Source organism: Mus musculus, chromosome 11 (genome assembly GCF_000001635.26).
Source record: "Mus musculus strain C57BL/6J chromosome 11, GRCm38.p6 C57BL/6J".
NCBI lineage: Eukaryota > Metazoa > Chordata > Mammalia > Rodentia > Muridae > Mus > Mus musculus.
In genome coordinates this window covers 83374724-83398341 of record NC_000077.6, presented here as the reverse complement: position 1 = coordinate 83398341, position 23618 = coordinate 83374724, and the positions used below count along the sequence as shown (strand labels likewise).

Below are 23618 nucleotides of genomic sequence, written 5' to 3'. Positions count from 1 at the left end.
TTTTTGAGGCAGGGTCTCAACTATGAAGTTCTGGCTAGCCTCCAATCCACAGCTATCCACCTTTCTTTTCCTAGGACTGCAGGTGTGATCATGATGCCAGCTAGAAACACTCCTCTTAACAGTTTACTCTAGTACCAAATGCATGCCAAGGAGGAGCCATCTCTGTGTGCCAGCGAAGCAATGTAACTGTCAGAGGCAGGTGGTCTACCCTGGTCTGTCCCCAGTACCATGCCTTGTAAGTCAGAAGACCACAGTGAGGAGAGAAGACATTTCATGATTGCAACACAGGACTCCCTTACTGAGTGCTTGTTTTTTGGTATCTTGGCCAGAAGTACTTCTCCAGGTCTCTGTAGTACACTAAAGAATTTTTAAATGTATGGGCTCTTACCTCTGGATTCTAACCCATCTCACACATTCTGGGAAAGGCCTTACCGTATAATTGGGGTTTCCTGGCTGGATCCGCAGCTCTGCCAAAATCCAAATGCCATTAGTGAGCTTCAGGGACTGGTACAGCATGTCCTGCCCTTCCACGTTCCTCTTGGCAATAGTGTAAACATTGTTGTTTTGCAACTTGCTGGAAACTGTGTCTAGAAATAGAGAGCCGAGACTTAAGCTTTCAGTTAAAGTCTCCAACGCACACATTCCTCTCTGCCCCTCTTGTGAACTTCACATCTCCTCGAGTTCCCGATCAATTCCAGCACATTCACATGTCCAGAGCTTCTTCTGATACAGGCAGGCAAAATGAAGGGCCTGCCCATCACGGTATCAAACAGAAAACAGGAAGGTGCACTAACACTGGAGTTTAAGAGTTACCTAGGGAGGGTCGACAATAGATAGACAGGCCTCAGGTTTACTAAGAACAAACTAAGTTCTCGGGTTAATTACTTTTCCCACTGCAGTAACAAAGTTCCCTGGCCAAAGTGACATAAAAACCGAAGGGTCATTTTGGCTTACAGTCCTGGGGTACAGCCCATCATGGTGGAAATCATGGCAGCAGGAGCGAGGGGCAGCTGTTCAACACTGCATCCAGATAGCACAAGACAAATTCTAGTGTTAACTTGTTTTCCCTTGTTCCTTCAGGTCAGGACTCCACCCAAGGAAAGGAGCCACACAGAGTTCAGGTGGGTCTTTCCCACTTCAATGAACGAATCCAGATAATCCCACACAGGGACCCCCAGAGGCTAACCTCATTTAGATAATCGCTCACAGGTGTGTCTAGAGGCTTGCCTTCTAGGTTCTAGACCCTGTCAAATTGACAATAGTAAGCATCACAATGGTAGACAGGCACAAATACTCTGATGGGGACAAAGGTGGATTTGTGGGAGTCCCCATTCAGACTCTAGTTGATTCTCATTTCTGGAACACTGCTCCCCATCCAGGAAAGTTACACTGATGATCAGATGTGCACTCCCCAAGTCACTACTACTGCACTGTGAGCCACATGGGCCTCGGTTTCACAGCTTTAGAAAAGGACAGAGCTGCACAGGTCTTTTCAAGTCAGATTTATTAAACTGGATACTTAAATTTCATTTTTAAAGCAGGCAAACAATTTTTTTTAGATGCTAGAGGAAACCATGCTTTCCAACACACAAGGAAACAAATTACTTTAATGGAAGACACAGAGAGGCCTGAAGCTATGTGAAATGACTGTTGTATGCTCAGATCCCAGCTGCCATGCGGGTGATGCCTCTGCACTCCCGAGCTCACGACAACAACAGTTTGGTGCTCCTGTGACTATATCATCAAGAGACACAATGCTCTAGAGTTAATTAAAGGTCATGTCTTTGTCTGAGATGCTGCAGTGTCAGAAACAAACTTTGAAGAGTAGCGATGATATGCCAGGTGTGTTAGTGTCTTTAATCTCAGTACTCGGCAGGGGCAGGGGCAGACAGAGCAGGAGGGATCTCTGAGTTTGTGGCCAGCCTGGTCTACAAAATGAGTTTCAGGACACCCAGGGCTACACAGAGAAACCCTGTCTTAAGGAGGAAAAAAAAAAAAAAGGCCTAGAGATGATGATAAACACAGCTTCTTTGCTAGCTCCTTATTAATTAGCTTCAGATGAGAACTCAAATTACTCAGCCTAATCCAGAATTAAACTCTCACAAAAGTATTATATTCTGGTGTGGTCTCTAGGAAAGGAAACATGATGGCCTTCACCCCATGGCAAGATCTCTGCCCAGGAAACCTCAGGTTTTTATCACTGGCTGTCTCACTTTCCCAACTGTATGTGATCAGCACCTATAAATATGTACTTGAATTTTGTGTTGACCTGGCACTAGAGATGCTACTAAAGCCGCAGGGTTAAGCATCTGTCTGAATGAAAGCTGGTGTTATAGTCCACACCCAAACCAGGCAGCGCTGGGGATGCAGCACTCGGTCTCATTCATTAAGTATTCTTAATCACAGTTAGTTATTACTTTTTTTTTTTTTTTGCCTTTTCATTAATATCAAAGTAGTTACAACTCTGATAGAGAGATGGTTTAGCAGTGAAAAATACTTTTGCTCTGCCAGAGGACCTGGATTCGGCTCTCAGCTCACAACTGTCTAGGGCAGTGGCTCTCAACCTTTCTAATGCTGTGACCTTTTAATACAGTTCCTTGTGTTGTAGTGATCCCCATCCATGAAATTCAAGAGATTCACCTGCCTCTGCCTCTGGAGTGCTGGGGTTAAAGGCATGAGCCAGCATTAGCTGGCCATTTATTTTGTTGTTACTTCATAACTAATTTTGCTACCCTTATGAATCATAATATAAATATCTGATATGAGGATACCTGATGTGTGATCCTTGTGAAAGGGTCATTCAACTTCCAAGGGGATTGCAACTCACAGGTTGAGAACTGCTGGCCTCTAAGGGCATAAGGCATGCATGTGGTGCACAGACTCCTATACAGGCAAGACACAATCCTCATAAAATAGAGAGAGGCGGTTTTATCCCACACCCAAAAAGTGCCTCTATACAACACTGCTGGAGGAAAGAGCCTCAATAAACTCTGCAATCATCTCGTGGGGGTCGGGGGCAGATAGTTCTTTGCTGTCAGTCATCTCTTGGAGGGGCAGACAGCTCTTGCTGTCACTCTGGTTCCTACAGTGAAGTGCTCTTGCAAGTTAATGGGTTGCTAAGCAACACTTCCAGCTGGAGTCTGGTTAAAGCTTTCTGAAAGGGCTGTCTTTAACACACAGGGAGTTGCTTTAAGTTGCAAAAGCTTTTCCTAACTTTCAAGGTGCTTGCCTATTTTCCAGAGCTGCAGAAATCATGCAGGGCAGGTGCCTTTGTTGAGCAGTCTTCTTGTTGCAAAGGCACACGTGTGTTTTACCCATATATCGAGGCCCAGATGCCTGCAGACACAGGATTTCACCGTCTGTGTAACAGATGATAGGGAGGGAGCAGGGCTGCTTGGGCTGAATGCATGTACTGGGATTTCTATCAGAAGGTTCAATGGAAGGAGGGTTTTATAGTAAAGTATGTTTTTTTGTTTTTATTTATTTTTTTTAAAGCCTATTATTACTTATCACCACATCTGACCTATTTTTAAATTTAATTTTTGCAGTGTAACACACTGAACCCAGCCTTGAATCTATCAAAGGCCTGAGCCTTATACATTTTATAGTGTTAGGCTTGAGCTTGACATTTTAAGGGCTGAAGAATATTTACTTTAAGTGTAGCAATCAGGGATGGCAAATCCTGGTGATGCATACCTGCAACCTCCACCCAGGAGGCTGAGGCAGGAAAAGATGTAGTGAGAGTCAGATGTGAGGCAGCATCCAGCCACATTGGGACACATTTTTCTTAATAAAACATCATTGACTTCAAGAGACTGTCCTGTATGCCAGGAGCTCAAGTATGTACAAACAAACTAACAAACTTGGCTCTGTAATCTGGGTATCTGAGTTCTTTTGGGACATTGATTAGCAAGTTCAAAACTGCTAATCTATAAAGGGCATTTCAGAAAAATACTGCTGACAATGACTGAAAAAAATCTTTCGGGGTAAAGAACGACAGTTAGTGCTAATTAGGAATCTTCCATTTTTGAAGAGTAGGAAAGCATGGGAAAGCCACAATAAAACTGAAATCTAACTCATTCTTAGCGCCCATGTCTAAAGAAACAACTCTTTTTATTAACTACAGTGCCAGACAAGTACGGATCTGAACAAGGTGTCTGAGCTTTCTTATTTTATTTTATTTATTTATTTATTTATTTATTTTATTGGTTTTTTTGTTTGTTTGTTTTTTGTTTTTTGTTTTTTTGGTTTTTCAAGACAGGGTTTCTCTGTGCAGCCCTGGCTGCCCTGGAACTCACTCTGTAGACCAGGCTGGCCTTGAACTCAGAAATCTGCCTGCCTCTGCCTCCCAAGTGCTGGGATTAACGGCGTGCGCCACCACTGCCAGGCGTGTCTGAGCTTTCTTGAGTAAACAATTAAATAACAGGTTTGTAAAAGTGCTTGCCACAAGTACCTCACTTTAGACACAGATGGAAATGTATCTACCTCTTGTGCACTTAAGGTGGTAGATACGCTTCAAGATCCATAATAATCCCAAATGTAGCTAAAAGGTATGATATTAAAGAGGCCCAGTTGTGGTGGCAGACCTTTAATCCTAGCACTCAGGAGGCGTAAGTTTCTGTGAGTTAGAGGCTAGCATGGTCTATAGGACAGCCAGGGCTACACAGTGAAACCCTGAATAAAAACAAAACACCACCACCACCACCACCACCACCACCACCACCACCACCACCACCCCAAGACACCTTTAGAAGTGTCTGCTGCTGGGAAGCAGGAGTCTTGTTGATGCCTTTCTAGTATTTAGGACAAACAGCAGCACCATCAACACCCACACCACACACATCTTTATTATGGGAAGATTATTAAGACTTGCAGCGTTTTCCCTTCTCTAGAAAGCTCAGAGAACAAACAGAAAAGCTCACTGCTATGCTGGTGAGTCCTTTAAGGCTGTGACTTCCTGAAGCCCAGAGTGTTCCTTCCATCTGTCAAATGTCTTTGCTAGCACAGAAGAGCTATTTTAAGTGTTGGTGCTATTGTGATTAGGGAAGATCAGCTGGGAAGGACGGTATTTTTAGCTCTCAGCGAGACACAGGGTGTTGAATCAGAAGGCACTAAACCTGCAAAGGCTCCTGTTAACTGAGTCCTCAAGACTGGGAGGAGATGGAAAGGCCAAGGCATTCCAGACCTCAGGGTGGAGACAAGGAAGAGTTAGAAAGGACTAGTCAAAGAAAGTGGTCTTGCAAAATTAGCAGTGATTCGGCCATGGTCATCGAGAGAAGACAAACTGGCTGTTTCTTATGCTCCATGTCCCCCACTGCCATGATGTGTGCCACCAGAAAGCCATGGCGGTTTTCAAACCTGAGTCAGCTGTGAGGACTCCATCAGAGGAGACGGCCTCCCTGGGAGGAAGACCACATGCTTTGGCGCAGTAAGAATTCCTTTCTTTCTAGTATTGTGGCAAACCAGACAAAGTCCTTGGTCAACCAAATTCCGTTTTTGTCCTTTTCACACAGGATCCCTGAAACCAAAACTGTTCCCCAATTACTCTGGCTATTTCCTACTCTCTGTAGGAAAGGAACAGCGGCATCCCACTGGGTGTTAACAGCAAGGACTGTGATCTACAAGCCAGTAAGTTCATTCCCCACTGAGTCAGACAGGTTTTCCTAATGTGGGATTTATAGAGCTTTCAGTGTGTGAATACACAGGTATACCATATGATGCCATTTTCTAACTTTAATCACTACAGGGAAACTTCCCCCTTTTATTAACATGTATTCTCAGGTATACACTGTTGGATCAACTGGCAGGGGATGGTGGTTAGCTCAGGGCAAGTCTCTGTTAAAATGGGGTACAAAGTTGAACAAAGTGTGTTCCCTCACGGGACACACACTGGATTTAGCCACCAGCACACAGACTCTATGGCAGAGGTTTCTCACTTCCAGAGCAATGGTCTGTCCTGTGGAAAGCTGTGCTCACCAAATACAGTTCACTGTTAACTGACCAGTGAACTTCAGAGGAAGGGACAGAGAGCACCACTGGCCATTTAAAACCCACAAGATGAGGACAATCATCAATAGTAACAGAATAATAGCTCATTAATAGTAACAGAAACTGTAAGAGTCTTTCCTCAAACCTCTTTTCCCAGGATGGAGGAGATGTGAGGTAACCCTCATCATAGGCAAGCTCTGTTTAAAGTATCTTTCCTCAAAGCATGCCAGGCTGTCTTTTATGGCTGAGGCTTCAAGCAAGCATTTAGCCTCCTCAATGCCTCACACGGAGGCCTGACTGGATCGGCACATTTAAGAGCCAGCACAGGGAGATGCTGATCACTCTCCAGCTGGATTTCAGAAGCCCTACACATAAAGGTCTGTTTGAATACAGATGAGAACTACAACACAGACCCCAAAACTAAAGTTAAGTACAGAAAGTTGGGGTGAGAAGACACGAGAACTCTTTTCTTCTTTCTGTACCGCATATTGCCTCCTTTCTCCAAGGCTCTGCTCCAGCTGCAACAGAGAATGGCAGTCCTTGGAAAACCCATAAGGAGGCCTGCCACTGTTCAGGGATGGGGTTTGGGGGAGGCTCAGGGGTAAATAAGGAAGGGAAAGACTGAAGGTCAGCTGCTGCTATCTCTCCTCTTGGGCTACCCTTTTGTTATAGCTACAAAATTAACTACAAAACAGTTTAGGAATTAATGTGGATTAAAAAGGTTAGTATTATATGAAAGCCAACAAAAGGGAGTAACAATAAAGGTTATCTATCAGCTAGGCTCTAATCAACCATGATATGTGCTTTATTTATAAACAGAATTCTAACTACAGCATTTCCTCCAATGCCAAATGCTGATACAAGAGATGACACAGTCTTTCAAGTCTTAGGAGGGTGACTATCTTCAGTTATCACTTCAATTACACGATGCTGAGGATATTTAAGTAATATGATTGACAGTTACTTCTACTACTGAAGGACCAGTAGGGTACACAGGCTTATGGTTGTTTCATATTTTTCTACATTTTGTGATGCTGAGAGCAAACCAAGGCTTTTGTACAAGTTAGGGACAGTTTATTTATTTGCTCATTTTATTTTTAATTTATTAGTTCTTGTAGCCTGTAAGTAATTTAGTGCCTTGCATCAAACTATCCCATTTCTTGTTTTTTTGTTTTCCTTTGTATTGAGAGAGAAAAGGTCTCAATGTATAGTGCTTGTTAGCCGGGGACTACCTATATAGATATCAAAGCTGGATTTGAACTCACAGAAATCTGCCTGCCTCTGACTCAAGTGCTGGATTAAAGGCATGCACCACTCACTGTGTGTGTGTATGTTTAAAAGAGATGGGCTCATATACACGCAAAACTGGCCTGGAATGTATAATTCTCATGCCTCAGTGTCCTGAGTAGCTAGATTATAGGGCTGTGCCTTAGAGAGATTTGCAACGTAATGCATTTAACATGTGACCCACCACAATCATGTTAAATGTGAAAAGAAGTAGCCACAGGAAAGAAACACTTTAAATATTTAATTTCACTTACTAAGATGAAAATTAATGCAGTTATTACTTACCAGCATTTAAATGACATTCCTTAATCTGAAACTGGAGTTCATTTTCATTGGGAATATCCTTCCACGTTGCAAGGAAGACCTGGCGCTCTGTATGGGAAGGGGAGAAGGGTGATGTGTCAGTACTGTCTCCTGATGCCTTCTGCTAGTTTTCTTCTGACATGCTAGGAGCGGGCTAGGAATGGAGTCAAGAGTTTGATGTGCAAAGGAGATGCTTACTAGGCCTTTCTTGATTGAACTAGAACACACACTGGAAGAAAGCATGCAGTTAAGAGGTTAGTTTTGGCTCTTTATATCCCTATGGGTGATGTTGGACACATCTTGTGACCTTTTTTCCTTTCTTTTTCTTTTTTTCCCTTTGAGACAGGGTTTCTCTGTGTAGCCCTGGCTGTCCTGGAACTCACTCTGTAGACCAGGTTGGCCTCTGACTCAAGAGATCTGCCTGCCTTTGCCTTGAGTGCTGGGAGTAAAGGCGTCCTGGCTGGCTGGTGGCTTCTTAAGTAAGGAAAGGGAAAAGTCACTAGCTACCTTGGGGTAGGATAGGAGTCTAATGGTTACTACAAATTACTGACACTTATCTCAGTCTGAACTTAGTGTAGAATAAGTGCTAAACGTACACAGCACCTCACTAATTCATTACACAAATGACTTCCACTTTGTAAATGTAGAAACTAAAACACGTCGTCGTCTAAGCATCTTGCCCATAACCACACAGATAATCATGGCAAAGCCAAATTAATGCTGTCCCCAACCCTCTCACCTTGTGTACAGGCGAGGTGGTTGCGTCAGTCAGGTAAGTAAGTGGTGCTGAGATTTGAGGTGGCAGAGTAAGAATAGTGACTGGCAAATGACCAATGATCAACTACTTATTGGGGCACTAGAATATACTAATCTCATTTTAAAATTTCAAAATGATCTGTACTTCTAGGGCTATGCTGTGCCTGCCACTGAGATGATGGCCACAGGTATATTTAGCAGGACAGGAGGACACACTTACCCATTTTGCCATCTTCTACAAAAAGCACATTGAGTGGGATGAGGCAGCTGAAGTAGAAGACATCAATATTGTTTTTAACAGCCACCTGGCAGGAAAGCAAAGTGGAAAAATGTGGGCATCAATGAGGAGCCAGGTAGGAGGAGGAGAGACAGGTGTGTATATAGAAATCTACTTCCTATGTCAGCCAGTGCAGGCCTCTCAATCAACACACGACAGCCCACAGACTGCCAACTACATCCCTCCCCACTCACCAACATATAACTGTGACCACTTATAAGAAGTCTTTCTCTAGAAGACTATGGTATACCCTCCAGGCCAATGATCCTCAGTCTGTAGGTCTCCACCCCTTTGGAGGCTGGATGGCCCTTTTACAGGGTTTCACATTACTATTCATAACAGTAGCAAAATAACAGTTCTGATGTAGCAACGAAAATACTTTTATGGTTCAGGTCATCAGAAACTATAGTAAAAGGTCGCAGCATTAGGAAGGTCGAGAACCACTGTTCTAGGCAAAGGATAATCTCTGTAGATGTCTTTTCAACTTTAAAAAATTACTTTAAACTCTTGAGTGCTTCTGTGTGCACATGGAAACTATGATAACTATGCAGAGGTCAGAGGGCAATTTTTGGGCATCATACTCAGAACACTGTCTACCTCCTTTGAGACAGGGTCTTTCATTGGTTTAGAGCTCACCAATTAGGCCACGCTGGTGGGCTGGCTCCACTTTCCTGATGCATGTACCACAACACCGAGAGTTTCTACACAGGCTCGGAGGATGGGATTCAGGCCCTGCAGCCCTCCTCTGCAATGACATTTCTATTCTTTTTCATAACTATCCTAACAAAGTAGGTATCATTCCCTTCTTGTTTTATAGATAAGAAAACTAAGAAAGGAAATGGAACAGCCAGGTCATAAAGACTACGCCAGGATTCAAACTCAAATTTGTCTGCTTTTAAATCAATCTTGATTATGTTTTTTTTTTTCTTCACAAAAATTAAAGGCCACAGATGCTTCAAATTTCTAAGAGATAGGTTTGATAAACCCATTTCCCTGGCCCTACCACAAAGAAAGCGTACTGGCTTAAGCACTGGTAAACCTGGTGGTTTATAAGGAAAAGCTTTAAAGGCAATAAATGAGTTTTCTTCTCATAATACAAACTTCTGGGCTATGGTCTTACCATGGTGTGGCTACAGCAGATACAACACTAATGCACGCATGGGGGCACAGGCCGAGTCCTACAGCAGGTTCCGGAGCACGGAAGGTGGGAAGGGAGGGAGCTCCTCCAACTCTACTGCTGTCCACCCCAGTGATGCCCTCACCATGTTCCCTGCACTGCGACAGAGGTCCTCTGGGCAAGGTCTAGGATCACCATCTGTGCCTGTTTCCTTCCCACTTTGCTCTTAAAAAGTAAAAGAAACTGGCAGAGGTGACTGATGCCTATAATCCTAAACTCAGGGTGCTGACGTAGAAGGGATGCTGTGAGTTCAAGCCAGCCAGTGCTGTGTAGACCCTGTCTCAAAGGCCAAACCAAACAAATGAGAAAGCAGAGCCCCCCCCAAAAAAAAAGTGTATTTAGAGCCTTCCAACTACCTACTCAACTTTTTTCTTTCTCTTTCAAAAAACAAAACAAACACAACAACAAAACAAATAAGAAACAAAAATAAAAGCTGGGCAGTGGTGACGCATGCTTTTAATCAAAGCACTTGGGAGGCAGAGGCAGGCAGATTTCTGAGTTCAAGGCCAGCCTGGTCTACAGAGTGAGTTCCAGGACAGCTGGGGCTACACAGAGAAACCCTGTCTTGGGGAACGGGGGTGGGGGGTGGGGGGGAGAAAATAAAACAAAAGCCAAGAAACAAACAAACAAACAAAACCCCCACAAAAATGAAAATCAAAACAAATAAGCAAAACACCAATAAGCTCCACTCACCCACCCACCCAAGAAAAAAAGCCAAAACAAAGCAAAATGAAACAAAAGCCCACAAAAATACCAGAGCTGTATGTTCACTGACTACTCCTGAGCATGGGCCTGCCTTGGAGTGTGACTGATAGATCCAATGGCATTCCACTGGAGAAAACTAACTTTCCCCTTTGCAGATAGCCTTTTGACTAGGAGAACAACTCTGGTCCATTTACCCGCAATTGCTGGGAACCGTAATGGCTTGAACCTGTGTCTTGTGCACGATGCCACATCCTGTGAGTTCATACATGCACTAATCCTATGGTGTGTGGAAGATACTGTATCCTTAGTCATCCACTAGTGTAGGATCTTACAATTCTGCCTCCTCTTCCACATAGATCCCTGATCCTTGAGGGGAGGGATTTGATGGAGACATCCCATTTAGGGCCGAGTGCTCTCACTCTCTGCACTGTCTGGTTGCGGCTCTCTGTCTTAATTCCCATCTACTGCACAAAGCTTGTCTGATGTGGGCAGATGGAGGCACTCATCATCCATCCGCCCTTCTTTCCTATCCAACCATGTACCCATCTCTTCATTAAAACTGTGGGCATGTGATCGAGGAAACTCCTCTGCAGTCCCCACATTTCCCACCAGCTCATTTTTCTGAAGGTTGCTTCCTTGATAACAGTCTCTCTGATCTCCCAGAATCCTTTCAATTACTTTCTTGTTAAGCTGTGCTTCTAGCCTTCCAATTCCCAAGCAGAGAAGTTTCTGACACAGCCCGAGTCTCAGACTAGCCTGGTAGGTTAAAGCGGGGTAAGAAATGTCAGGAAAGGGATGTGAGGCCCTCTACAGCACAGCTGAAGCACCGCTTTCAGAGAGTTAACCCAGCTGTGGGCTTCTGGAAGAGAGCTACACTTACATTCCCCAGATTCTCGGCAGAAGAAATTAGAGAAGAGGAAACTCTTACTTCAAGTTAGGCTCTGTATAGGACATTTCCAAGTGAGGACTGGGGAAATGGAGCTGGCTGGTCACCGAGGGTTCCGTGCATACTAATGACTATCATTACCCTCATTCTGAATATAAAGCAGTCAGATCTCACAACATGCCATCAGTTTAAACACTTACTGGTGCTCATTACATTCCAAGCTTTTGTGATAAAACTAAAAATAGAGAAAATAAGATGCGTATCTCCACAGGATGGTGGTTCTTAACCAAAAGTTTTGACCAGAACCATCAGGACAGGTTCTTCTTCACAATGGACACCATGGATCCACTCTATATGAAAGAATTACAACCTCTCCATCTGGAAACAGCATATAGAATGGCCACTAATTTACAGCAGTGCCTTCTAAGAAGACTGAGAGAGTCCATAAACATTTGTCTTTCTGAGATGCCTAGTCCATCACAGCTTGACAGCACTCAAAGTCCATGAAATGTTCCTGGAGTTTAGCTGGCTAAAGTCTGGACTTCATAAAAAAGCCAGGAACTCCCTGACAGACACTCTGACATACATTACAGGGTTCTCCTCTTCCTTGAAGACTGCCCCCAAATGTCTGCTCTAGAATGTGAAATATTCTGCCTCTAATCAAAGGCAGCAGACAGTGCTGTCAGTCTTGGGAGCCAGAACTACTGATTTCAAATTCTAACTTTGACATGTGCTTGCTGTGTGACTTAGGGGCAAGTAGTGTTCAGATTAATTTCCTGTCCACAAAGAGCTCAGAGGCGTTATTCACAGGGCTGTCACACAGATGAGTTCATATTTGCTGAGCATACAGAATGCTAACTCTCAAGCACTATGGTGAACACATGACAATAAGAAACCGATTTCACTATCTCCATCTCCTGTTTTGAGGTTTTTTTTTTTTAAAGTAATTAAGGATAACAACATTGGATTACCCAAGATTTTAATATTACTATTATGCTACCTAGGGACCAGAATTTTCAAAAGCTTACTAAGCTTACTGGCAAGCTGTCTGCTTAGGGCAAAGCTTCTTTCAACCGTGGCTTGGTAAGAGACCAACTTTTGGGAGCAACTGCACAGGTTACTTTCAGGGGAAATGTTTTAATCTCTTTTATATTAGCTTTAGAAATCTGTATTTTGCAGTTTTCAAACTCTTACCATGGGGTAGAAGAGTGTCATCTCAGGAGTCAGCGTTCTCTCGGATCTGCCTCCCGCCTACCTCTCCCGGCTAGTTCCTTCATTTCAACCATATCCAGATCACTTCTTGTTCCCCAATACTGAAACTCACAGCTCTGCAGTTCTCCTTCTGTTCTTTCTGCTTGATACGCTCTTTTCCTTAAGCTTTATTTAACCGTAAGACTAGCTCAGTCTTAAATTTTCAGAAAGCCCTAAAAGGCCCCTCACAGCATATACTACTATTACAGTGTAGAATACTAACTTAGTTACTCAGGGCCACTACTGATACAGTGAGCTGAGAGTACAGGGCGTCTCACTCTGACCAGCACACGGCCAGGGTCCATAGGAGTGTCTGGTAGGTGCTACATAAAAATGATTATAAAAATTATCATGATTTAACAAGTGTGTGTGTGTGCACGCGCCTGTGTGCCACCACATTAGAACAGGTGCCCACAGAGGCACTTATGAGATGCAGGTGTGAGCTGTCAGATGTGGGTGTTGGGAACTGAACTCAGGTCCTCTACAAGAACCCCAGGGCTTTCAACTGCTGAGCTAATTTCTACCCCTCTACCAAAGGCTTTGAGTTTAGACAAGATAAGAACTTAGTTTAAAGGTTCTATAAGTAGAGTACTTCTTAGTTTCCTGTGTATGTTCCTTAACAGAGGGGGAAAGAATGCATGCTTACTAAGAGAAAATACGAAGACCAGAATTATTTTAATATGAATTAGCCTATGATAAGGATGAAATTCCTTTGAAGTTCTATTGAATAAGTTTCATAATACATTCATATGTTTTAATATCTATCTATCTATCTATCTATCTATCTATCTATCTATCTATCTATCTATCTATCATCTGTCTTTAAGGCAGTATCTTACTGTGTAACCTTGCCTGGCCTAAGACTTATTGACCTTGAACTCAAGAGAGATCTGCTTGTTTCTGGCTCCTAAGTACTTCCAGTGTATATAGTCTTTAGCTTTAAGTATCCTTAGTGCTAGGCATGGTGATAAATACCTTTAACCCTACAATTCAGGAGACAGAGGCAGGGATTGGCCAACATAGCAAGTTCCAGAACAACCAAGGCTACATAGAAAGACCCTGTCTCAAAAAACAAAACAGAAGTCAAGTATCCTTAGCAAGGCCAACTGATGGTTCCGTAAGACCCGAAAAGCCTTATGTCCGGGATGTCCCACTCACAGAGACGTAGAGACAGAGATCGATGCAAAAAGCAAGAGGTTTATTAATCCAGCATGCTGGGGTCGTTCTGAAATCGGGATAGAAGCGACCCCGAGTAGCTAACGCACACACCTTTTATACATTTGGGGGGGGCAGTTCATCATTGGTTAACCTTTAACCGCATTAAGGGGGCAGACTTAAGGTCTGGAGACATTGTGTGGGCTTTTCTATACAATCAGAGGCCTATCTCCTGGCACACCTTGCAGTAAGGCAAATTCTGGGAAAAGAACACATTTACTTAACCTTTTACAACCGTGATCGTTTTGAGCTACTACAAATCTTACAGTTCTTAAAGTTGAATGAGTTGAAATTGGCATAAAAATAGATACAAATAAAACAGAAGTTATCTTTGTGGCCATATATGTTGGCTCATGCTTATAATCCCAGGACTTGGGGTGCTGGGGGAGTAAGTATGAGGCCACCATAGACGGAATAGAAAGATAGCAAGATCCAGTTAAAAAATGTCAAAAACAGATATAATGGAGCATGCTTATAATCCCACTCCTCAAGAGGTGGGAGCAGAAGGATCATAAGGCAGAGGCCAGATTGGGCTACACAGCAAGATCATGCCTTAAAAAAATGCATATGATACAAAACTCATAAGCAGTAATATTTAGTGTTCATTTCACCTATGTATATCTGCATGATATAAAATTCAGTTTTAAAAAGAGTATAAAACTCACAATCACAATATTCATACTCCCAAATAAAATTTTGTTTGCTTTTTTTTTTTAATGGATTCATTGAACAAAGGAACAGAATGCCTGCTTCAGCCTCAGCCTCAGCCTCAGCCTCAGCCTCAGCCTCAAGCCTGCCCAGAGCAGGTCACAGATGCACAAGGAGAGGGGCTGCCCGCTGCTCTGGCATGTACAATGTGTAACATGTGGCCATAACACCATGAACCTGCTTCCTTCTCAGGACATCAATAGGAAGAGTAAATACAAATGATTATTATAAGGCTTTCTGAAACACAAAAGTGAGCTAAAAACGCTTAATAACAATAATAATGTTTTTTTTAAAGTTACTTTCAGGGGCTGCTGGGGAAAGAGCAGCTTGTCAGCGTCAGCCTGTACCCAGCAATTACTTTCTTTCCCTAGTATAGGAAGCCTGCTGCAGTAGCTGCAACCTCTTTATGGTGGCACAGCTGGAGATGAACAGGCTAAATTAATATTCTAACTGCGCTCCAGTGTATTTAAAAGCACTATAAAAAGGTCTGAAATGAACTCAGTCTGAACTCTAGCAGATGAGGCCTCTTACCACACCCCTCACCACAGGTAACCAAAGGAGGCACCGCCACAACCCAAACCAAAACCAAGTGAGCAGTACAGGGCTCACCTTCCAGATTATCTCATTTACTCTCCTATGACGCCACAAGTGACCTTTCCAAGTCTCTGGAGAATAATTTCTCTTTTTATTCTTTTTCCGTATTTAGCTTTTGGAGAGATTATTTGCAGACTGGTCCAAGTTAGGACCAAGCAGTGACGCCAACCATTTCCAGTTCTCTGAGGAATGATGATTCAGATGCGGTTTTAAAGTACCACACAACCTCGTCAACAGATCCTAGGGGAATGGCTATGAGTGACAGGTAGTTAATGGCTCAGACTCTAAGTGTGATAAATAGCATCTGAGACTCAGGCAGAAATGGCCCTTTCTGTTAGCTGTAGTTCAATTGATCTGCAGCTTTCTTCATTCTTAATTACTGCCAAACTTATCTTCTACCTTAAGTTTAAATATTGCCTTCCATGTCAAAGCCTGTTGATCAATCAATTATGGGGGATTCTCAGAGATAAAACAGATGAAACAGAGCTATCTGGCTCATCTGACATTATCTGAGCACAATAAAAAAATATAGCAGAAATATGAAACTCTCCACAGAAAAGAGCAGTTTACTTTTCATCCAATCCTAATTAATCTTTAGTCCAATGCTGAGCTGCAGACAGTTCTTCTATATTCTTTGTTTGACCATCTGCTGGGTGAGGAGGATTCACATGAGCTGAGTAGGGCTCAAACCAAACTGCTGGGTGTCCTAGTTAAAGGCTCCTTGGTGGTTCTCTGAAGATGTTGGGGTATTATCCACTGTCAAGAATATGTGAACAGGAACCCCACACAGGGCAGTATGTCAGCTCCCTCTCTTGACAGTGTTCCAGTCCCTGAGTAAAAGCCCCTGTGGGCAACAAAATGCACTTCAGCACTGGTAATTTTGACAGAAACGGAAAGCTTTGAGTACTACTAACTCTCTTGTGGCTCCTAGCACTCGAAATCCTCTAGTAGGACAAATTGTTACTGGACTTTAAAAATACAACAATTTCCTAGGAGCCAATCTCTTTTTAGGCCTTGTTTGAAGAGGAGGTAAAAACAGACATGTGACTCCTGTAAGTCATCATTCTGCCAGGAGAGCGAGCGTCTTAATCTATTCTCAAAGGCTCTCAAGTCATTCACACCATGGTCAGATTAGATTCCAAAAAACACCAACAAGTAGATTAAGGCGGTAAAATAGACAGACATTGGTTTCAATGAGAGATTAAATGGCCAGAATTCTGATTTGGGTAGAGGCACACAAGAATGAATTCAAGGCTGTCTATGAAAGAAGCCCAAAGCACAGGACCATGAGAGTTACTAGAATCAAGTTCTACAACCCTTAAAGATTTATCTTTAATTTTTTTACTTGTGTGTACATGTATACAGGTGCCTCTAGGGCCTGGAAGAGAGTGCTGGACCCCCCCCCCCCCCCCCCGAGAGCTGAAGTTACAGGTGGTTGTGAGCCTCCTGGTCTGGGTTCTGGAAACCAAACTTTGGTTCTCTGAAGAAGCAGGGCAAGCACTCTGAACCGCTGAGCTGTGCCTCAAGCCAAGTTCTGCAATTCTTATTGAGGTTTTAATCAGATCCAAGAAGCCTACCTATAGTCATTACAGAAGCTCTCTGAACTGCAGGGAATAGGCTAAACTAACACCCTCAAAGTCTCAACACAAGCAGGTGTAAGAGCAGCCAGCAGGTGACAATTCATTCCCAAAGTGAAGTTCAGCTTAGAAATTTCAATCTTTGCTCCCCTTATCTCCTAATTTGTAATCATACCCATTTTTTCCTAGCAATGTAAACCTTTAGATTGTATACAAAGTCAAACCTGGAATCAGAATTTTTCTTTTAAAGGCAAAAAGTAGACTGCTTGATCATTATCTGAAGAAATGGTTTTCTTTTCTATTTATCCCTAACTGGCCTGAAACTCACTATGTAGAACCAGGCCAGCTTCAAACTTACGGTGATCCACTTCTCTGCTTCCCAAGTGCTAGGATTAAAGGCGTGGGCCACCATGCCCAGCTCTGAAATCCTCACAAGCAAACTGTCTTGAAAGCAAATAAACGAATGGGCAGATAAAGTGAACAGATAAAGTGAACATTGTGTCATTTTATTTTAACTTAGTTCTAGAGCTGGAGTCTGAGCTGTCCAGGCTGGTCTCTCCTTGGTCTTCTCGCTTCAGCCTCCTCAGTGTTGGGATTCTAGGCAAGAGCTATCTTGCCCACCTTACTTTTACTGTATACTCAGCCCCATGTCCTCATTTATGGAAGGAAAATAAATTAGGAATTTATGTGACTTCTTTCTGCCAAAATATGACTAACAAGTGAAACTACAACACTGACCAACCCAGTGACCCTCCAGACACCTTCATTACATTCACTTTTTTCTTCCTCTAGCTAGCCTTTAATAAAATTCCTTTATATAGTATCATTTGGCCATTATAGTATTGATGGCCAAAAATAGCCATCAGTAATTTCACACGCCTTTCAGTCTAAAGACAGGTCACTTCTCCATATGCTAAACTTAATGTGATTTATTTTTATTCTACGTGTGTGAGTGTTTTGCATGTACCACATGGGTGCATGGTGCTCACAGAGGCCAAAAGAAGATTCCCTGGGACTGGGTTATGGACTGTTGTGAGCCTCCAGTGGGGGCTGAGAACTGAATCCAGGTCCTTTGCAAGAGCCACTAGTGCTTTTTAAGTACTGTGCCATCTCTCCAACCCTTATCTAAATGCTAACCTCTTACCTTAGCAGTTCTGCAAATCCTATACAACAAACACACACACCACAGGCATCACTCTCTTCTTTCAATGACAGCTATCCACACCCTGGCAGCACTGGGAGCCTGAAGCCGTCACATCTTAACTATCACAACACTAATGCTTAGGGATGGAGGAAGGGAACCTCCTGTCTCCCGCCTGCTGTCTGCTGCGAGAGCTTGGTGTTGAACCCAGGGGCTTTATTCATGCTTGGTAAGAGTTCTACCAATAAGCCACACCTCCAGCTGCTGTTAAACTTTAAAACAGGGGCTAGCAGATGGTGCAGCGAATAAGGACACCTGCCATACACAACCTGAGTTAAGTCTCCAGACCCACATGGTAAAAGGAGATAACCAACTTGTGCAAATTGTTTTCAGATCCCTCCACACATTCATACTGTAGAAGACAAAAAGACAAAAAGGTTCCTGTGCTCACAGATAAGCACCAGGAGAACCAGGAATGTTAAACACACGCGTTCCTTCAAAGGGAATGCATAACCTGCTGTCCGCACAGAAGGCTGACAGCCAACAGAGTTAATAGCCTGGTGACCTTTGCGCTATCTGTGTGGCCATATTAGATCCTCCTCAACCCCTTACCAGGAGCTTTTTTTCTCAGTCAATCTAGAGAACCTATCTTTATAGAAAGTGTCACATGTGGTTTTGATATAGTCCTATCTGATCTTTATTTAGCTCACTTTGTTCCTCAAGATTTATGTATGCTTAATTGTGCACATGGGATTGAGTTATTACCAGTAAAGTTTTCACCAAATTGTGCTGTGCTTAAATATACCTAAAATAAACTACTCAGAAGTTTCAACAACACCAGCTACAGTTCTAACTAGGTTTTCTTTTTACAATTCTAAGACTGACGACTAACTTTATCAACACTTTCTCTTAAACCAGGCTTTCCTGAAATGGAACAAGAGGGGCAACAAAGGCAGGGGCAGTGATGTACAACTGTAACCCCAGCTACTCAGGACACTCAGGTAGGACTGGGAGTAACAGAGAGAGTTCAGACTAGTCACATTTTCATTACATGTTCCCATTATTTTCACTCCATGTACCTTGATTTAGAAAGAAACTTACTCTATAAAATCTACAGTTGGTACCTATAGAGATGCTAAAGGAAGATGTATTTCAAACAAACAATAACCCAACTTTCTTTCTTATAGAATTTCGCAAAGACAGAAGCAGAACATTTTAGGATAATAAACACTGATGGATTCCTGCAGACACTCAACCGCTGCCAGTGCAGTATGAATTCTACCAGAAACAGACAAGCTTTGAAACAGAAAAGAGTAAAAGCTATTCCTCCAACTCTAAGATGTTATATTCTCGCTATGAAAGGAACCTGGGTTTTGTGCATGTTAGATAAGAGCTCTGCTACTGAGATACACCCGAGCCACACAACTGTGTGGTCTTTAAACAGACGGGCTCACAGGGCTTTTCTAAGCATCTTCTACTTGTTCTGTGTGTAGGTTTTGTTTTTATTTGTTTTGAAGGGGTGGAAATTTAACCCCATGTCTCAAACGAGATAGGCAGAGTTATACCAATAGGCTATACCCCAAGCCCTCAAGTTTTATCTCAATATATAATGATTTTCATATTATGAAGCCTGCATAACCCATGCTTTCAAAAAGTGAAAAACTCTTCTCTTATAAAAGCATAATGTAAGAGAGGAGTAAGTAAACCCAAGTGTCTATGCGACTCTGACTCTAAAACAGACAGTCCAGCTCAGGAAATCCCAACATTTTCTTGAACTTGAACCTCTAATGTACATTAAAGCTTTGTGTGAGTGAAGATTTTTCAGAATGACAAGAACAGAGGGACTATAAAGAGGTTGGGACTATAAAGAGGTTGCCTGCTTTGTACCGAAACTTCAAAGTTCTCCAGATGCATAAAGATCATATAGTTAAAGCTATTGCCAACCATGCAACAAACGAGACGATTCGATTGGATACTATCATTCACTGGTAACTTCTGACGGAAGTTGGCATGATTATAACAAACAAAGTCTACTATAGATTACTACTAGTGTAGATATTTTTAATTTTGAAAAAGAATTCCTTATCCTTTGCTCCGGGTCTTAGCATGGGCTCTGCCCCCAGGAACAACCGTCTCACAAGGAGCTTCCTCATTGCTTGAGCTTGGTGTTCTGAGAACTGAGCTCTATGTTCAGCAACAACTCTCTCCCCACACTGCTGGCAGATTTCTAATCTAGTAGAGTGTCTGGACTCATGAGGATATAGCGTTACTACCTATTGCTCACATGCAGTCATTCATGGGGCAAACGGCTGTAACACATGTGCTGCTTGGGTTTTGTCAATCTGACACAAACCTAGACATATCTGAGAAGAGAGGACGACAGTCAAGAACATGCCTCCATAAGAGTGGCCTGTGGGCAGGCCAGTGGGGCATTTTCTTAATTAGTGATTGAAGTGGGAAAACCCATCTCATTATGGGTTATGCCATCCCTGGGCAAGGTGGTCCTGGGAATATAAGAAATCAGGCTAATAGGCCAGAGGTGGTGGTGGTGTACATCTCTAATCCCAGTACTTGGGAGGCAGAGTGCAGGAGGATCTCTATGAATCCGAGGCTACTTGTCTACTAGGGAGTCCTAAGACAACCAGGGCTATATAGTGAGACTGTCTCAAGGGAGGGAAAAAGAAAAAAGAAAAGAAAACAAAAGAAAAGAAGGAAGGAAAGAAAGAGAGAGAAAAAGAAGAGGAGGAGGAAGACGAGGAGGAGGAGGAATCGGTGGCAGCAAAGAAAGCATGCTGAGCAAGTCGAGCGAGGCATGAGGGAAGAAGCCAGTCCGCGGCCTTCCACCATGGGCTTCTGCTTTAGTTCCCACCTCTAGGTTCTGCTCCGACTTCTTTCAATGACAAACTGTGATAACCTTATTTTCCATGTGCTGCTTAGTCTTATGTCAACTTAACACAGCTAGAGTCATTTTGGAAAAAAAGGAAACTCAATCGAGAAAATGTTCCCACCAGACTGGTTTATGGGCAAGCCTGTGGTGCATTTTCTTGACTGATAATTGGTACAGGAGATTGTAGCTCACGATGGGCAGTGCCACCTCTATGCTGGTGTCCTGGGTTCCTATAAGAAAGCAGGCTGATTTCTGAGTTCGAGGCCAGCCTGGTCTACAAAGTGAGTTCCAGGACAGCCAGGGCTATACAGAGAAACCCTGTCTCAAAAAAAACCCAAAAACCAAAAACCAAAAAAAACAAAAACAAACAAACAAAAAAAAGCAAGCAGGCTGAGCAAGCCATGGGGAACAGGCCAATAAGCAGCACCCATAGTCTATGGCCTCTCCATTAGCTCCTGCCTCCAAGTTCCAGTGATGGACTGTGCTATGGAATCGCAGGCTGAAATCAATCCTTTCTTTCCCAAGTTGCTTTTCATTATGGTGTTTTATAACACCCGTAGAAATTCTAACTACAGACATGTTCTCACGACAATCTAGTGGTAGGGTATTGGTTAGGAAACCAAACCAAACCAAACCAAACCAGGACTGCTGACTGTTTATCTTCTCTGAGGGAAGAGAGTATAGATGCTGGGGATCAAGCTCAGAGTCCATGTACATCAGGCAGGCATTACAGCACTAAAGACCATCTTTAACCTGAATCTCATTTATCCTGTCAAGACTCCAAATTTCTCTGATGAAACTGAAGAGTGCCGGGCGTGGTGGCGCACGCCTTTAATCCCAGCACTTGGGAGGCAGAGGCAGGCGGATTTCTGAGTTCAAGGCTAGCCTGGTCTACAAAGTGAGTTCCAGGACAGCCAGGGCTACAGAGAAACCCTGTCTCAAAAAACCAACCCCCCCCCCAAAAAGAAACTGAAGAACATGTGTATAGTCCTGATGTGACAGAAAAAAAATGTACTGAAATAGCCACAGAAATTATCTACTATTGGTTAGGAAAGTAATTTTAATTTTTCATAATTAAGACCCCATTTCCTTACATGATGCTTCTGAGATTGTTAGGACTGTTTGAGGGTATATAGCATTGCATCTATTTATGTAACCAGGGCGTATGCACTGTGCCTATGCTAGCCACTCCTAAGGACCCAGTACATGGAACAAGCAGTACCCATGAAGGCCACATGGAATCCCCAACTATGGATCACGAAAAGCCAGCAAAGCTTTAACTTTGAACTTGTTTGCACTGTGTATCCGTGGGGAAAAAGCTGAAAACGCCAGGCTGGCCTGCTTCATCCAAGGCAAGCTGCTGCAAAGGCCTTTCTTTCACTTGGGAGCGCCCACCAGTCTTTCTGGTACAACAGCTACAGCTGTGGGCTTTCTGAATATGAATGGACAGATGGGAGACAAGAAATACCAGGGACAGGTGCTACTGCAACTGATGTCTTAGAAGCTGCGACTATAATGTAGGAGTGACAAGGGACAGAATTCTCTTAGGACAATATAGTAACAAAAACCTGATAAAGTCTTAAAGACAAGGGTCAGAAGTGGTGTCCTCTGCAGCTTGTGGTCCACACTTTCTTCCCTCATCACAAGTAATGGATGCTGTCTTATTTTAGGACACGCAAGGAAAAAGAATCAAGAGACATACATCCATTTCTTTCCCTAATCAATACTTTTAGCCACTTATCTAACAGTTTAAGATTAAGAGACAACAGGTAAAAAGATGAAACTGTAAACAGAAACTTTCTGACTAGTTCTTTAGCCACAGATTCATCTCAAAGGTGAGTCTATCTAGAAGAAAAACAAGAACTTACAAAATTTCATTTACTTATTTGTCTTTGCATGTGTGCGTATTTATGCCCATGTACCACAGTATATGTGTGGAGGGCAGAGGCACTGGCAGGAGTTGGCTCTCTTCTCCGTTTGGTGGGTTCTAGGACCAAGCTTAGGTTTGTCTGGAGGCTTCAAGTACCTTTACTGGCTGAACCATCTTGCTGGCTCACAAAGAATTTTTAAGAAGGTGTTACCAGTCTCTGAAGCAAAGACAGAAATACAAATGACTTTACGGATGAGGATGTAACTATGTAGGCAGAGTATTTGCCTCAGAGTCTCAAAGCCCTGGATTCAATTCCCAGCACCACACAAAGAAGTGGTAGCAGAAGCCTGTAAACTCAGACTTGCAAGGTCATCTTCAGCTACATAGTTAGAAGCCAGTCTGAACCACATGAACACTGCTATAACTAAAGGACAATAAAACATTTTACAGCCATAGATCCACAAAGGAAGGGAAAACCTAAGAGTAGTAAAATCTTAATGGATATCAAAAGATGGCCTAGTCGGCCATCACTGCAAAGAGAGGCCCATTGGACTTGCAAACTTTATATGCCCCAGTACAGGGGAACGCCAGAGTCAAAAAGGGGGAGTGGGTGGGTAGGGGATTGGGGGGGGTGGGTATGGGGGACCTTTGGGATAGCATTGAAAATGTAAATGAGGAAAATACCTAATTAAAAAAAAATCTTAATGGAAAATACACAGATTGGCGAAAATACCATAAGATTTCTAAGTGCTTAGGACTTGCAGCGCCCTGGGCTTGTATGGCCATTTAAAAGAGGAGATGAGGATGGAGAGGGTGGGAATGCAGTCTGCCTGCCAGTGCAAGGCTCTGAGTTCAACCCACAGCAAAGCTCTATTAAATAAAGAAAAGAGAATGCTGGGCAGGAGTGGCACACACCTTCAATCACAGCAAAGGCAGAGGTAGGTGGATCTCTGAGTTTGAGGCCAGCCTGGTCTACAGAGTCAGTTCCAGGACAGC

At 43.1% G+C, this 23618-nt stretch overlaps 1 protein-coding gene and 1 long non-coding RNA gene across 5 annotated transcripts in view; one reads left to right on the top strand and one right to left on the bottom strand.

The window, feature by feature from the left end:
* Ap2b1 (adaptor-related protein complex 2, beta 1 subunit) overlaps nucleotides 1-23618 on the bottom strand; it is a 106317-nt gene that overhangs the window by 6694 nt on the left and 76005 nt on the right. For all 4 annotated transcript variants that reach the window (XM_006534258.4, XM_017314772.2, NM_001035854.2 and 1 more), the window contains 3 exons: nucleotides 8555-8639; nucleotides 7561-7647; nucleotides 433-587 (listed from right to left, as the gene is read on the bottom strand). In XM_006534258.4, the coding sequence (XP_006534321.1) occupies nucleotides 433-587; nucleotides 7561-7647; nucleotides 8555-8639 (327 nt within the window). The remainder of the gene's footprint in view (nucleotides 1-432; nucleotides 588-7560; nucleotides 7648-8554; nucleotides 8640-23618) is intronic.
* On the top strand, nucleotides 1572-23159 carry Gm51912. Its single transcript, XR_003949747.1, has 3 exons — nucleotides 1572-5428; nucleotides 5514-5628; nucleotides 18784-23159. It is a non-coding gene; the product is annotated as a predicted gene, 51912 (long non-coding RNA).